Source organism: Typopeltis vanoorti, chromosome 11, assembly GCF_054136105.1.
Source record: "Typopeltis vanoorti isolate ZY-2024b chromosome 11, IOZ_Tvanoo_1.0, whole genome shotgun sequence".
In the NCBI taxonomy this organism is placed as follows: Eukaryota; Metazoa; Arthropoda; class Arachnida; order Uropygi; family Thelyphonidae; genus Typopeltis; species Typopeltis vanoorti.
In genome coordinates, this window is record NC_143559.1 from 21,722,305 (window position 1) to 21,739,943 (window position 17,639).

General features: G+C 37.2%; 1 protein-coding gene across 1 annotated transcript in view; it reads right to left on the bottom strand.

Moving 5' to 3' along the window:
- LOC150101361 (phospholipid-transporting ATPase ABCA3-like) overlaps positions 1-17,639 on the bottom strand; it is a 646,575-nt gene that overhangs the window by 529,378 nt on the left and 99,558 nt on the right. Inside the window, exon 5 of the mRNA XM_090400940.1 lies at positions 907-1,062. Coding sequence (XP_090257066.1) covers positions 907-1,062 — 156 coding nt within the window. The remainder of the gene's footprint in view (positions 1-906; positions 1,063-17,639) is intronic.

The window sequence follows — 17,639 nt, forward strand, 5'->3', positions numbered from 1 at the left end:
AAGTTGTCTGTATTAGTACCATAGAAATGGAAATCATATTTTCACTTTATGACAAACAGTTGAGAATTCATGGGAATATAACAAGAAACTGTACTTAAGGTTTGTAGGGAAGCTGTATGAAAAGGAGCCCAGAGGAAAGCTGTTAAATGGAGTAAATTAAATGGGATAAATGGAATATTATAAAGAGCAATATATAGTATATTTAAGTTCTAAGTCAACAGTTAGAATTAAAGGAAAGAAGATGGTTTGATGTAAAATCAGGGATAAGACAAGGATGCACATTATTTCCCCTCTTATTCCTCATCAGGATGAGCACATAATGAGAGAAAGAGGCATTAAACCTGATATTGGAATTGAAAATATCAAACTCAGCTATTTGTTTCATGCAGATATGTACTCCTAAATACATGAAGTGCAAATCTCCAGGATTCTCAAATCCTGGAGACTTGCATTTTACTCTGTATCTAATCAGGAATAAGAAGAATAAAACTATGAAAATAGCTAGGAACATAGAAAACGTCTTGTACATTTTCAATGGAGAATCTAGAACAAGTAAAATATTTAAGGCTATTTAGACACAACTTTTAGTGAAGATGGAAAATTAAATATTGAAATAGACAACAGAATAAGCAAAGCTGGTATTTTGGGGAGTCGGTTGATTTCAACTTTTGAAAGATGTAATCTTGCTCTGTTGCTGCAATACAAAACCTTTGCTTCTGATGACTTAGGAAAGTAGTCTGATTTACTGTCATTTTATTAAAACTGTTTTGTTGTTACTAAATATATAGTCTCTATACTAGCAGTACAGTGAACAACTGTGTTTTGGCTTGGGATTCAGGATACATGTATAAGTAAATACTATGATATAAATTAATATGAGTAAACATGATTATTGATAAGCCTTACCTTTGTCTTATTTGATTTTTCATCTATAACTCTTTTAACTATGAAAACACAGACGCTAATGAATCCATACACCACCATTCCAACCATTAGATCCAACTGAGAAAACTGTTTAAACTTTTCAACATGTGATGGATGTGGGAATCGCTGTAGCTCTACCTATGCGCAAAATAAAGGTTTAAAGAGCATCAAAATATGTATTTTCAAGTGAAGCAAAATGAGCTCTTTTTTTTTAAGCAAGCAGCATAAATTCTTATTCAAAATAATCTCATTTACATATATAGTGTCGACTCTCACTGTAGTGAACATGCAGAGTAGATAACTAGTCATATTATCAAAGACTAAGTGTAAGAAAAGACAACTTCTGATTATCTGAGAATATTAGTAAATGAACTTCCCTGGATAATGGACTCCTCAAATTTAATCAGAAAAAAAAAAAAACAACCAATATGACATAATTCATGTATAAGTAAGAAATTGTGAATAAAATGCATACATTCTTTTTATTTTTTTAAAAAAGGAAGAAAGCAAAGATGCCTAGTTCCATCATTAACAGACTTGAATTTCTTCTTTGCATTGCAAAAATTAGTATATTCATGCATCGAAATATTGAAAGATTTGCAGACCGTTTGGGTAAACGAAAAGAAGGAAAGCATTAATGTATGTGAAAAGTGTCTTGATAGATAAGAGCATTTAGAAATGGGAGTAAGCATTGAGACCGTAGTAGCTCAGGCAAGAGATAGTAAAAATGAAAAGTGAAATGAAACGTCTGGAAGAGGATATTAAACATCTAAAGAAGAGATTGGCTGATGAGAATGAGAAGGAGAAAGTAAGTATTATGAAGAAAAAGTCAAAGGATAGTCAAATATCATTGTATGGGAACCATTGTATGGATGGAGAGCCTTTGATTAGTCATCACACCTCTAATGATCATTAAAGGTATGATGACTAATAAAGCGCACAAAACATGCTTTCAGGTGGAACAATGAAACAAATAACTGATGCAATGCAGAAAAGGAAAGAGCAGGCATCATAATTATTGGTAGTTGGAGCACAAATAACTTAGTTGTTATTTGTGGAAAATTTCAAAATAATCTCATTTACATATACAAAGTCAATCTCATCGTTGTGAACATGCAGATTAGATGACTAACCTTATTATTAGACTTATTGCAAGAAAAGTAGACTTCTGATTATCATAGAATGCTAATAAATGAAATTCCCTGGATAATGGACTCCTCAAATAATAATAAAAAAAATGACACAATATATGTATAAGTACAAAATTATGAATAAAATGCATACATTATTTTTATTAAAAAAACGCAAAGATGCCTCGATGAAGCCTTGAGAAAATTGTTGCAGGCAAAGGACAATAGTGTTGTTGAAAAAGTCATCAGCGTTGTTGTCTTGTCCTTTGAAAAGTCTTAGATGTTTCCATGTGCTCCTTGAACTGCTTTGGCTATGTCGATGATTTTGTTTGTATAGAGCTGTTGTTCAGGATTATTGCTTGCAAGGCTGCTATAATTCCTGGACAGGTAAAAATGTGAGTAGGCGTCAGTTCAGTATTAGTGTAGTTATTGCAGTTTCTATATGTTTCATATCATCCGTATTGATCATCATTCCTGTAAAATGTCCTGTTCGGAGTCTCGTGGCGGAGGTCTTTCTGTCAGCATTGATTTTGGGAATTTGATGTTGTATCACTGATTTCAGTGGAATTAGTTTGGCTTTTGCTAGTGCATTAGCATCTGCAAGAGTTATCATGTCAGTTTCTTGGTTGAGTGTTCTCTGGCATCTTTTGCTAATTTATCAGCTGCTTCATTGTAATCAATACCTACATGAGCAGGAATCCACTGTAAAATGCAAATTTTTCCTAAACACTTTAGTTGATTTGAGTTTATGGGTGTCTTGTGCAAGCAGCTTGGTATTGCCATTTTTGATTGCCTCCATAGTCATTGATCTTGAGTCACTGTAAATTATAATTCCCTCTGATTGTTGAGGTTATAATTTTAAGTAGGCTTTGAGTGCTTTATTTATTGCATAAAGTTTGCCGGTAAAATTGGAAGCAATTCTCCCAGATCCAACTTTTATTGAAAGTTTTCTCCTTTCAGGAGTAGAAGGAGAATGGCAGTGCCTCCATTAATTATATTGGTGTCTGATGATCCATCAGTATAACAAATAACCTGTTTGGAGGATGAAAGAAGGTTGATAATATTTAGGCCTTTTTCTTTGAGCATTTCTTTTGATTTTTTTGTACAGAGTTTGGTAAGGTTTTAGATTTATGGAGGTAAAGGACTGGAAAACAGACATTCTTTGTTTATGTGGGCATTTAGCTGATCAAGGCCTATTTCGTTCCTGATAGTGTCATCATATTGTAAAGTTGATGATCTGGGAAGTCTGCATTTTTGATTCCAATATTCGTAAGTTTTTAGGGAGATATGATTGTGCTTTGGTAGCTTCTGATATTATTAATGAAATTTATGATGGCAAATTTTCATCTGTCTTCCAGCAGGTCAAGCCCACATTCCTGTTGGGCACTGATGTTGTTAGCGGATGAGACTGCACCAATGATAATCTTGGATGCTTTTGCATGCACTTTGTCTAATTTTTCCTTCACCGATGAAGCTGAAGGTGACCAGATAGGTGCTGCATATTCCATTATTGGCCTTATTAGTGTAGTGTAAATAGTTTTGAGGATTTTTGGCTTTGCACCCCAATTTGTTCCATAAAGCCTTTTCAGTATATTTAATTTTTTGAGAGCTCTGTTGGAAGTGTTAGAGATGTGTTGTGCAAAACGTAATTCTTGATCGAGCATAATACCAAGGTATTTTGGAATTGTGACTTTTTTAATTAGCTTGTTGTTGATCATGACTCTGGGATTGTAGGTATGTCTATTTTTCCTGTCTGTACTAAAGGTGCTTAGTTTTGTTTTACCTGGGTTGATTTTGATTTAAGTTCATCTGACCATTTTTGTAATCCTCTCATGGATTTGTTTAGAATCTCTTCTGATTCTTGGATTTTAGCACTAGTTATGCAGGTGATATATCATCTGCATAGCAAGCTACTTTTGTGTCTTCTGTAAGGAGGGATGAATGTTATTGACATATAAAAGGAATAGTAAGGGACTAAGTACTGAGCCTTGGGGAACATCAGCCCAGGTTCTCTGCTCTCTAGATATTGCTGCATTGATTCTAACCTTGATTTTTCTTCCTCTCATGAAATCAGCGATCCGGATTACAGTGTTTCCTCTAATTATGATATCATGTACTGTTTGTACTAACTTTTTGATCCAAACATGATCGAAAGCAGCAGTCATATCAAGGAATATGGCAGTTGTCTTTTTTGTTGGTTTTTTCCTAAAACGAGTCCATTATTGTTTTGGCAGAAGTAGAATAATTGATCTGCTGTTGAATGACGGGCTCTATAGCCAGTTTGGTAGTAGTTAAATTTCTTTTTTTTTTTTTTATATATATATATATATATATATATATATCAGCCAGTGCATGAGCCTGTAGTGCATGATTCTTTCAGTAATTTTATAGAGTATGCTAGTTAATGCAACAGGTCTATAGCTTCGACATTCTGCAGCATTTTTGTCAGGTTTCAGGATGGGTACAATGACTGATTTTTTCCATTCTTTTGGAAGTTTGCCTGTTCACCAAGAAGTATTAAGAAAGTCCAGTTCTTTGGCATTTTTGCCAAGGTGTTTGACCATATGACCAAAGATAAGATCATTACCAGGAGATTTATTAGGTATAGTTTTCTTAATTGATGAATTTAGTTCACATCAGAGAAAATATATTGTATAAATTTTTATTGTATAAAAAATATATAGTGTAAATTCTTCAGAGAAAATATCATTAGATTGGTATGTTCTTGCTTGTTTTAGTATTTTACTTTGAGTTTTTAGTATTGTGAGTTTATTGAGGGTCTTGTCCACTCTGTTATACTGAAGTTTGGAGTTGTTTGAATAGGTTTTTGCCAGTGTGTTTGCAATTTCTTGATCTGTAATAGCTTTTTTCCCAGCATTTATCATGAATATTGTTTTCTGTTGGATTGAGACTTTTAAATTGTTGAGAAACAGTTACAGGAGAGTTCCTTCACTTGGTGGAATAGGGGGAAGGAACGATGACAAGGGGCCGTCCCTGGAAGTTACGAAAGGAGGCTGTGCGCAAGAGGGTGAGGAGTGGTTTCCTTGTGTAGAGGGTGGTTGAACCTTGGAATGCATTGCCTGAGAGAGTGATTGGAACAGGAACGGTCAATGGGTTCAAGGAGTGGTATGATAAACTTTGTGTTTCCTAAAAACGACCTCCCACGATGAGTCTTTTGACTCCATGGAGGCCTGGATAATAGCAATAATAATATTTAGATGACATAGTTAGTGGGATAGAATGTGTAGGCTATAGTGTGTTTAGGAGGGACAGAGAGAATAAAATACAGGGAGGAGTGTTATTATTATTATTTGACACCTCCAGAGAGTCCAAAGACTCATCGAGGGAGAGTGTGCCAACAGCATCGATCGATTGTCCCCCTTCCAACTACTAACCGCGCTCAAATGTACTTAACTGAGCCATTAGTAGCAGAGGCTCTACCAATTGACCAACCTTTGCCGATAGCTGATGAACTGCAGCCAAGGAGAATTGAAGTTGTATTGCAGGATAGTGAAAAGAGCTCATTTGAGGCTATTTAGTGTGAGATTGAGACTGGCAGAACAAAATATACAGTTGGGTGTTGCTATAGACCAGGTGATGGAATAGATGGTAGAGATAGTATGCATAAACAAATTGATGAAATGGGTGGAAGGAGGGTAATTATTATGGGGGATTTCAACTATGGTAACATTGATTGGAAGGAGGAGAGGACACATGTGAGGAAGGAAATGGATTTTATTCAATTATTAAGGGATAACTATCTGAGACAGCATGTAATTGAAAATACTAGGGGTTTGAGAGCACTTGACCTGGTAATAGAATCTGAGAATTTGACTGTAATGAATATGACCATGTTGCCACCTATTGGTGAGAGTGATCATAAGGTTAGGTTAGGTTAGGCTAGGCTAAAGGTGTGGAATTTTTGATTAAGACAGGGTATATGTGGAATTACCATGCTGGCAAGTATGACAAGCTTAGGAGATTGCTTGGATCAGAGCATTGGCATGTACAACTGCTGCAAGGGCTGGATGTCGATAGAGCATGGGAAGTGGTCAAGGAGCATTCACAGGAGGTTATGGCTGATTGTATACCTAGGGTCCGAATAGTAAAACAAGTATGGGTTAAATGGATGAATAACACCATTAAGCTTGAGCTGCAAAAAAAGAAACAACTGTGGAGGAAATTTAAAGAGAAAGGTGACCTGCAGGCACACGAACGGTAAAAAGCACAAGCCAGATGGGTAATGAGTGTGGTAAAAAAAGCAAAAGTGGATTATGAAAGGAAACTAGCTATGTAAGCTAAAGAGAATCCCCAAAAGTTCTTTCAATATGCTGTAAGCAAAAAAAAACTGTGCACGGATTTGTGCACAGTTTTTTTTTGATTTTAAGGAATGTTGTTGGTAAGGAGGTCACTGAATCAGTCGATATAGTGGAATTACTGAGCCATCACTTTGCAAGAGTATATCATCCAGGTGGTAACATTGAAAAAATGAAGGAACCATTAGTTTATACGGGAATTGTGATGAAGTGGAGGTGAATAGTCTATTACAGAACTTTAACGTGAATACATCTGTGGGAATGGATGGTATACCGGCATGGGTCTTACGTGAAGTGACTAAAGAATTATCAGTGCCCTTGACCACGTTGTTTAATCTGAGTCTCGAGTCTGGTTTAGTCCCAAAGGTGTGGAAAGAGGGGAAAATAGTTCCACTGCATAAAGGAGGATCCAAGACTACTGTTGCAAATTACCAACCGATCAGCATATTAGGAGTTGTTGTCAAGGTCTTGGAGAAAGTGGTCAAGGGAAAAATACAGGAACAGATTGATGAAAATGAGATACTGTATGGGGGACAGCATGGCTTTGTGAAGGGTAGATCATGCCTCAGGAACTTGCTCAAGTTTTATAACAAAGTGATGGCTGAACTGGATAAGGGTAATGGGTTTACAGTGATACTGCTGTACCTGGTTAAAGCATTTGACAGGATACCACATGGAATTCTAATCCATAAACTACAACATATGGGAATGGATATAGGGCTGGTGAGTAGTTTATTCAGGAATAGAGTCCAAAAGACGGCCTATGACTAGTGGTGTGCCACAGGGTTCTGTTCTTGGACCACTGCTGTTTAATTTATTCATTAACAATATAGGGAAGGATGTAAGAGGAACAGTTCATTTGTTTGCTGATGATGCAAAGTTGGGTAGGGCGATAGTGAATGCAGAAGATGTCAAAATCTTGCAGGACGACTTGGATAGATTGGAGTTCTGGGCTAAGGAGAATGGATGTTAATTTAATGTGACAAAATGTAAGGTTATGCATTTTGGGGTGAAAAGATTAGCAGCACTATACCACATTGGTGGAACTGTACTCCCGGAGGATGTGTTGGTGTGATGGTGGTGACCTTAACTTCATCTCCCTATCCACCAACACACCCAAGTCCCTGGGTGTGTTGGTGGATAGGGAGATGAAATTTAGGAGATACATTGCAAAAGTGGCTAAATCAGCTCATCAACTCACTTGATTGTTGAAAAATACTTTGACAAGCAGAGACAAGCAAGTTATTGTACCTCTGTACCGAGCCTTGATAAGACCTCATCTCGACTACTGTGCCCAGATTTGGTCACCTAGGTTTCTTCTTGATGGGGAGGAGGTGGAGAGGATCCAGAGGAGAGTGACCAAGATGATAGCAGGTCTGTGGAATGAACCTTATGAGAATAGGTTGAAGATTTGTGGGTTGCAGAAATTGGTTGATTAGTGGAAAAGGGGAGATATGATTGTGAGACATTCAAATTGCTAAAGGGTTTCTATAGGATTAATTCAGAGAATATTTTTGAGATCAGGACTGGTGGTGGGAGAACTAGGGGACACCTATGGAAGCTGGGCAAGAATGTGGTTAGCAAGGGTGTTAGAGCTGGGTTCTTTACTTTTAGAGTGGTAAATGAGTGGAATAAGCTGCCAGAGTCTGTTGTGGATGCTATGACAGTGAGTGAGTTCAAGGCAAGGCATGATAGATACTGTGAGAATGTTGTATAGTTGTGTGGACATGATGTTTAGGGCCTCCCTCGATGAGTCTAAGGACTCCCAGCCTGTAGTAATAATAATATTGCTGTCTAGGATTCTAATAATGTTCCAGTGTTGGTGTCTTTTGTTGGGTCCAGGTTATTGCAAAGCTCTGCCCATTTCTCTTGCCTATACTTCCAAATTTCCTGCTCTATTTTGTGTGTTATATCCATTAATTTCTTTCTGGATTCATCAGTTTTATTAATTCTGAATTGTTCGTTGATATTGTCTCTTTCTGTAATCATTGAATCAATATTGTGATCTTTCCAGTATAGTATCCACATATATTTCCATTTGCCTCTTAATATTGTTACCTTGACAGCTTTATTAGTCATTAGCATGAGGCCCAGATATGAAAATAGTGAATTGATAAGGAGAGCAAAGAGAATGAATAATAAGATGTCTGAATCATGTGAGGCAAAAGGGATTCAGTTTATAAATCTATAGAGTGAATTTGAAAGAAAGCTGGAAATGGTTTAAAGTTGATGGATTGTATTTGGTTGGGTTTGGTGTTGGGCATTTAGAAAGGCTATTGTTTTCTGAGAAGGCACAGAGTCAAGAAATTAATGTAATAAACGATCAGTGTCAACTTGCGAATCATGACAACACAACTACACAGATTGTACAACAAGAGGAAGATAGATAAGAGGTTGAAGATGTGGTTGCAGCAGCACAAGGTGATGGAATGCATAAAGGTGAGGACAGGTAAGAATAGAAATCAGAGTCAGCATCAGGGAAATTGCAGTGGAACAGACCAAAGAGAGGTGTGGAATAGCAGTAGAGAAGGTTGGTGCTGGCAGAATGGCCTCAAAGACATAGGAATTGTTATATTTATAAACAAATGTAAGGAATATTTGAAAAAACAGTGACTCTGTTGCATTGATTGAGTCAGTATGCCCAAAGATAACTGAAATAAGAGAAACTTAGTTGTCTGAGGAGGATGTGATGTCAGGAATAGAAATCATTATTATTACATAACACCTCCAGGGAATCAAAAGACATCGAGGGAGGGCACCAACCCCAACTACCTTCATCATCTGCACCAACACCATCTTCCACCGACCACCACTAGTATTTTCACAAACAATCTCATACATCCATGCCCAGGGCAGGATTCGAACCAACAGCATTTTAGCTGGAGAGTGGATACGCTAACCACTAGGCCAACCAGGCCGGCAATGAAAAGATATATAATTTTCCAGAATGATAGGAATCTGAAAAGAGGAGGGGAAGTGTTGTTAATGATTTCAGAGGAATTGCATTGACAAGGCATGGAAGTTGAGTGTGTGCTCATGTTTTTAATCTTTGTGATGTGAAGTTGAAATTAACAGGCTAGTATATTTGATATGATGCTATTAAAGACTAGGAGTTGGAGACAGGTGTAGATAATTCTTATTGTAAAATGTTTATACAGATTGGTTTGGTTGGGCATGTAAAAAGCAGGTATTCATGATGGAAGACTTTAATTACAGGAACAGAGAATGGAAGGAGGAGATAGTGTATAGGAACAAGGAGGGTGAGTTTATTGAACTTCTGAAACAAAAATATCTTAAGCAGCATGTGACTGAAACAACTAGAGGCTTTAATGTTTTGAATTAGGTGATAACTTCACAAAATGTAATGTTAATGAAGTGGTCACACTGCAGCCAGTTGGTGACAGTGATCATGAGGTATTTGTTTGGAAAGTGGTGAAACAAAAAAAGGTTACTGCAAACAGATATATGTGGAAGTATATGGTTCGTGATTATGAGAAGATCTATACAGGAAAATCTAGCTTAATGCAATTCATTAATCCATCAATTAATGCGTGCTAAGCAAAATCACATTAAGTGAAAACAATAACCAATAGGATTAATTATAATTCATCCATCAGTTAGCATAAGTTTGAAAAAAAAATTTACAATATAAGCTATATTAGAGGATAAAATCATCACAGTTAAAAATCATTTGCTTAAATTTTTATTTAATGTCTAAACATTTGATTGAGCTATTTTTTTACAAAAAAAAATTACGTAAAGATGTTTGAATAGTGCTCGACTTTTTCATCTTGTCATGCAATTTGCGATAGTTTGCGATCGCTTTACCACAATTTCAGCATGCTTCGAAGCTTTGTTCTATATCAGGATCAACTTCAAACAAGCTCTTCTTGTTCGCATTCCATATCTTCTCTTCTTCTTCATATGCATGTTGTTCTTCCCTTAAATGTTCTGAATGGAATCGAGCAAGTTTCTCACATCTTCATTATCCAGTTCATTGAATCCAAGTTACTTTCCTTGTGATGATTTCTTCAATAATGTTAGATCTTGTATTCTGCACACTATAAACTAACATAGGCTTGAGTTTAAAGTCGCCTTCTGCACTGCCTCCTATTAAAAGCATAACACAATCTTTAGATTGGAGCACAAAGGGTGAGGACCAGGAGATGTTTAGACAGTTGATCTTCGCAAGTGCAAGAAGAATGACTGTTATGGGAGATTTTAACTACAGCAGTATAAATTGGGGAGAGGAAGATGCATGTAGCAATAAGGGAATGGAATTCCTAGAATTCTTGAGGTACAAATATCTTAGGCAACATGTAATAGAAGGAACAAGAGGTTCAAGAGTTTTGGATTTGGTCATAGCATCAGAAGAGTTGATACTAACTGAGATGACATATCTCCCACCAGTTGGAGAGAGTGACCATGCGGTTTTGACTTGGAAGATGAATAGACATGCAGGAGTATGTCTATTCATCTTCATCTTCATCATAAGATTATAATAGTCTTAGGCATCAACTTGGGGAAGTTTCATAGAGGGAGGAATTGGAAGGCCAGGATATCATTAGTGCTTGGAAAATTGTGAAGGAATATTTGTTAGCAGCAATAGTAAGCTGTGTTTCACAAGTGAAGAAGAGGACACAATTTGGTGTAAAGTGGATGACAAACAATATTAAACAGGATCTGCATGTGTAAAAGAGGCTATGGAAGAGATATAAGGAGACAGGTGAAGAGCAGATGCATGAAGAATATAAGTCACAGGCCAGGAGGGTGAATAGTATGGTAAGGAAGGTGAAACTGAAATATGAGAAGAGATTGGCCCAAAGATCAAAAGAAAATCCTAGGGAATTTTTTTGGCTAGTGGCCAGTAGGAGGAGAAATTATTGTCGAAGAATGGCATTGTGGCGGGATAAAAATGGGAATAGAGTGACTGATGCAGAGGATATATTGGTGCATTTCATCCTGGAGGAGTAAATTTTAATCCTAGAGGGAAAGGGAAGGTTCGAGGTTTAGAAGTGCAGGAGGAGAATGTGTTCCAAATACTGAGTACTCTGGATGTCAGTAAAGCTGTGGGACTGGATGGTATTTCACTATGAGTTTTGAGAGAATGTGCTAAAGAACTGACAGCTCCTTTGACCTGGCTTTTCAATGAAAGTCTGGCTACGGGAAAGATACCCAGGGAATGGAAGGAAGGTAAGATAGTGCGATTGCATGAGGGTGATAGCAGACTGGAAGTTTCTAATTATAGGCCAGTTTGTGTGTCATCAGTAGTTGTTAAGATCTTGGAGAAATTAGTTAGGGATTGTATACAACATTGGGCAGATGAGGATAATGTTATCTGTAAGAGTCAACATGGATTTGCGACGGGGGCGCTCTTGTTTTAATAATATGCTAGCCTTTTATAATAAAGTTACCAGAGCAGTAGATGAGGGAAAGGCATATACTGCCATTTTCTTGGATTTAGCAAAGACATTTGACAGGATGCAACATGATAAGCTGATATTTAAGTTGCAGCACATGAGTCTGGATGCCAGGTTGGTCAACTGTATTCAGGATTGGCTGTCTAATAGGTATCAGAGAGTTGTGTATGGTGAGGCAGTTTCAAGGAGGTAGAGGGTTACAAGTGGGGTCCAACAGGGCTCAGTACTGGGACCTATATTGCTTAACCTTTATATCAATGACATTGTCAGTGGATTGCAGGTGGCATATTCAGTTGGTTGTGGATGATGTGATGCTGGGAAGGGTTATTAGTAATAGTGCAGATGGGATAGTCATGCAAGAGGATTTGAATAAGCTAGACAGATGGGCAAATGAATGGGGTATCGGTTTAATGCAGCAAAATGTAAGGTCTTGAGGTTTGGGACACATCGATGGGATGCCACATATTCTATTGGAGGAGATATATTTAATGTGGCGTTTGTGTTCATCTTTTCTTGTTGAAATGATGTGTTCTGTTTCCCATCTGTAGGGTAGGTTGCAGGTGTTCTGAATTTTGTAAAATTCTGGGTGGGCAAAGTATTTAATGTGGTGTTTGTGTTCATCTATTCTTGTTGGAATGGTGTGTCCTGTTTCCCATCTGTGGGGTAGGTTGCAGGTGCACTGAATTTTGTAATACCCTGGGTGGGCAAAGTATTTTAAAAGTATTTTCAAAGTATTTTTTAAAAGCAGAGTAGACTTTAATTTTGCAGGTTTGAAAGCTGCCTTAATGTTGTGTTTATGTAGTTTTCTATCTATTTTATACCAACCTTAAACCTTTATATCAATGACATTGTCAGTGGATTGCAGGGAGATATTCGGTTGTTTTTCGATGATGTGAAGCTGGGAAAGGTTATTATGGATAGTGTAGATGTCGTAGCCGTGCAAGAGGATTTAAATAAACTAGACAGATGGGCAAACGAATGGGGGATTTTGTTTTTTAATGCAGCAAAATGTAAGGTCTTGAGGTTTGTGACACATCGATGGGACACTTCATACTCTATTGGAGGAGCTGTACTGGAGGAAGTAGGGGAGACAAGAGATCTGGGGTTGATGATTGATGGAAACCTGATATTCAGGGGACATGTTGCAAAGGTGGAGAAGGTAACACAGAGGATTGTTGCAATAATGAGAAGGACACTGACCTTCTCATTATTGCAGCTAAAAGATAAAAGAGTTATCATTCCATTGTATAAGATCCTGATCAGACCACACTTAGACTACTGTTCTCAGATTTGGTCCATACTGTACAATGTTAGTTTTGAGGATTGGCTGAGGGAATGTGGACTGCAGTTTTGTGGATAGAAGAAGGAGAGATATGACCGAAACTTTTAAACTCTTGAAAGGTGGTTACAGGGTTGGCACTGGGGAGTTCTTTCGTTTGGTTGAACAACAGGAAGGAGTCATCACAAGGGGCCATCCCTGGAAGTTACAAAAGGAAACTGCGAGAAAGAGGGTGAGGAGTGGTTTCTTTGCAATGGAGGGTGGTTGAACCATGGTTGAACCATGCATTGAGTGATGGAGTGGTGAGAGTGAGAACGTTCAGTGAGTTTTAAGGAGTAGTACGATAGACTTTGTGTTTCCTAGGAGGGACCTCCCACGATGAGTCTTGATAGACCTGTGTTTTCCTAGGAAGGACCTCCCGCAGTGAGTCTTTTGATTCCTTGGAGGCCTAAATAATAATAATAGATAAAGAAATAATAGATAAAAGAAATAATAATAATAATAGATAAAGAAATAATAGATAAAAGAAACGTATTATTTAACATATTAAAAGAAAGACAAATACCAAATAATATCCTTAAAGCTATCACAAGTATATATGAAAATAATCAAATACAAATAAGATTAAATCACAAGCTATCATATACGAGTGAGATAAACCATGGGATCCGACAGGGATGTCCCCTCTCAGCAACTCTTTTTAATATCTACTTAAATGAAATAATAATAAAATGGAATAAAAATTTACATCAAGGAATTAAACTTTCTCCTACAGTAAACTTAAACACTCTCCTCTTTGCCGACGACCAAATAATAATTACAAATTCTGAAGATAAACTACAGAAAGCTATTTTAGATCTAAATGAGATATCATAAGATTATGGCATGATAATATCAACAGAAAAATCAAAAACTATGGCCTTTAAAGGACAAGATCCAGCAAGAACTAAAATAGTAATAGATAACAAGATCTTAGAACAGGTGAATTAATTTAACTACCTAGGATGTACGATCACATATGAAAATGAAAAAGATATAAACGTAAAAATTGCAAAATATTTTTAAATAACAGGTGTAATTAACTCTATATTTAAACCAAACCTAGTTCAAAAACAAACCAGACTAAATGTATACAATACATTGGCCCTACCAGTCTTAATGTATGGAAGCGAAATCTGGACAATAAAACAAAAAGACAAACAAAGATTAACAACAGCAGAAATGAAGTTTATGAGAAAAACTGCAAAGTATACCCTATTTGATCACAAAAGAAATGAAGAAATTATGAAAAAATTAAACCAAGAACCAGTAATAGAAAAAATTAAAAAATATAAACATAAATGGATGGAACACGTTCAAAGAATGAAAACAAAGATTACCAAAACAAGCCTTAAAATACAAGCCATTAGGAAAAAGAAAACCAGGACGTCCTCTTAAACGATTCAACGATGACTTCTAAGGCGGGAACAGGCCATGCTAGGCCTAAATCCTTGATATGCATGATGATGATGAATAGATACTTTTTATCCTAGTTGAGATGCGTTAGTTTTAGCAAGGAAAGTTTTTGTCAGCATATACTTCCAAAAGAAACCAGTTTTGTCGACTTTGAATATTTGATGATCATCGTAATCCCCTTCCTGAATTATCCTTTGAGATTCAGGAAATCTGGCTATAGAATTTTTATGAGCACTAGCAGATTCCCCATTTATTCTTACCTTATTTGATTGGATTTGATTGGAATAATCTAGGTGGGATTATAAAAAGAGTAGAAGGTGAGAGAGGAAAAACCAGAGGCCATCCCTGAAAGTTATATAACAATGTAGTGAAGAGGGGGGGAGGGGGTTTGAAGAGTAGATTTTTTACATGGAGGTTTGTCAGTGAAAGGAATGTGTTGTCAATGCAAGAGGGTTAAGGATTTTAACATTCGGTATGATAAATATGTTGTAAGTCAAGTGAACCTCCCAAAATGAATCTGCTGACTCCATGGAGGGTGCATAATAATAATAAAAATGCCTCCATAGCTCCATCGGTATAGACGAAGCTCTTTGGTCGGAAAGACCTTGGTTCAATTCCCGTCCATGATGTGAGGAACCTTTAGGTCTCTTTCAACTAAAGGTAAGTTAACCGGTCTCATATGGAGGTAGAGGGTTTTTTCACCCAGAAACTCGGATTTTTCGTCCCTCAGAACAGGCAAACCGGCCCCGTGAACACACACACACAAATCTACAGTCATAAAATACACTCTTAGTCCCTCATTAGGAGGGCTCCATCCCATCCTAAGGGATGGGGGGAGGTTAGTGGAGAAGCCCATATGAAATTAATAAATAATAAAAATAATAGAGAATGATAATTTCACACCATATTCAGAAAGTGCAATGCTTTCTTGTTCTGCATGTTATTATAGGCCAGGGAATGCAGAGAATACTGATTGTGAAATGTTTTGGGCAAATCAGTAAGGCATGTAAAAAAGAAGGTGATCCTGATGGGAGACTTTAATTAAAGGAATATAGACTGGAAGGAGGAGATAGTGTATGGGAACAAGGAGAGCAAGTTTGTGGAATTTCTCAGAGATAAATATCTTAAGCAACACATGATTGAAGCAACTAGAGGCTTTGTTTTGGATTCGGTGATAATTTCACAAGATGTAGTTGTTAATGAAGTGTTGACACTGCCACAAGTTTGTGTGAGTGATCATGAGGTACTTGTTTGCAAAGTTACGAAACATGAAAAGGTCACTGCCAAAATTGAACACATGTGGAAGTGTAAAGCAGGTGATTATAGGAAGCTCTGTATTCAGTTAGCATCAGTAGGCTGGATAGATGAACTGAGCAGAAAAAATGTTGAAAATGCATGGAAACTCACAAGGCAGTATCTGACAAAAGCAATGTGATATGGAAACATTGGACAAAGGTCCAGAGATGAGTGACTCTGGACTTGCTCCAATCTCCGGTACTTTGAAATTCTGGCTATGCAGAGAGAGGCTGAAAAAATGTAGGTTACAGAGTTTGGTAAATAGGAGGAAAAGAGGTGATATGATGGAGACTGATACCAAGAGTTAAGTGAGTAAATAGAGTAGGAGGTGAAATAGATGAACAGTAAAATTGAGGAAGCTGTGCTGGAAAATAAAATGTTATGGAGGAGGTACAAGATAGTTGGTGGTGATTAGATCCATGAAAAGTGCAGGCTAGAAAGGTGACGAGCATGGTAAAGAAAGAAAAGGTATAGTATGAGAGGAGATTGGCTGGTCAGGTTAAAGTTAAATCAAGGGAATTTATCTGCTAAATGCAAGCAAGAGGAAGAATAATTATTGCAGATCTCTTTGGTGGATAGTCATGGCATGGTATTGACTAACGGCTTCAAAGGATATAGCGGAATTATTGAACAAGCACTTTATCAGTGTATTTCATACTGGTGAAAATGATCCAGTACAATATACGGAATAGAGGCAAGTATTAGGAGAATTGGAAGTTGAAAGAAACACAGGTGTATCAGATGTTGGTTTGGTTAAATGAAAATAAGGCAGTGGGAATGTGCACCACAGTTGGCTACAGCATTGACCTGGTTATTTAATGAAAGTGTTGCAGTGGGTAGGGTTCCTAAGGAGTCAAAAGAAGGCAAAATAGTACCACTCCACATGCATAGCTCTAAGCCAGAAGTCTCCAACTATAGGCTAGTCTGTATAACTGCAGTTCTGGTCAAAGTGTTGGAGAGATTGGTAAGGAATAGAATACCAAATTGGGTTGATGTAGATAGCATTCTTTATGATGATTAGCATGGATTTGTACAGGGTAGGCCCTGTTTCAGTAATTTACTTGCATTTTATGATAAGGTGACAAGTGTGTTAGAAAAGGGAGAATCATATACAGTGATATTCTTAGACTTTGCAAAATAGTTTGATACATTACCACATGATAAGTTGGTGTATAAGCTGCAGAGGATGGGAATAGATAGTATAATGTTTAGATGGATAAGAGATTCTCTCTGAATGATACTAGCAGGTTGTGTATGATGGAGCAGTGTGTCAAAAAAGAAGGATAACCAGTGGCGTACCCAGGGTTCTGTTCTTCTTGCGCACCTGCTGTTTAACTTGTTTGTAAACTATATATCAATGTGGACTGACTGGGGATCTTCAGTTATTTGCTGATGATGCAAAGTTGGGAAGAATTATAAGTAGCACCATTGATGCTAATTCCCTTCAGGAAGATTTGAATAGACTTTTTACTTGGACAAAAAAGTGGGGTTGTAGTCTTAATATCAATAAGTGCATTTTGGTGTTGCATTTTGGAGTGCAGAAATATAATGTTGCGTGCTATGTCAATGGTGCTGTACTGCAGGAAGTGGTTGAAATTAGAGATTTGGGAGTGATGGTTGATAGTAGACTGAAGTTTAGAGGGCATGTTGCTAGTTCATAGTATGGCTGCTATGATAAAAAGTACTCTAACATGCAAGGATAAGGAAGTGATTGTGCCACTATATAAGACACTAGTTATACCACACTTGGACTACTGTGCTCAGATCTGGTCACCTAGTTTTCAATCTGATGTGGAGACATTCAAGAGGGTCCAGAGAC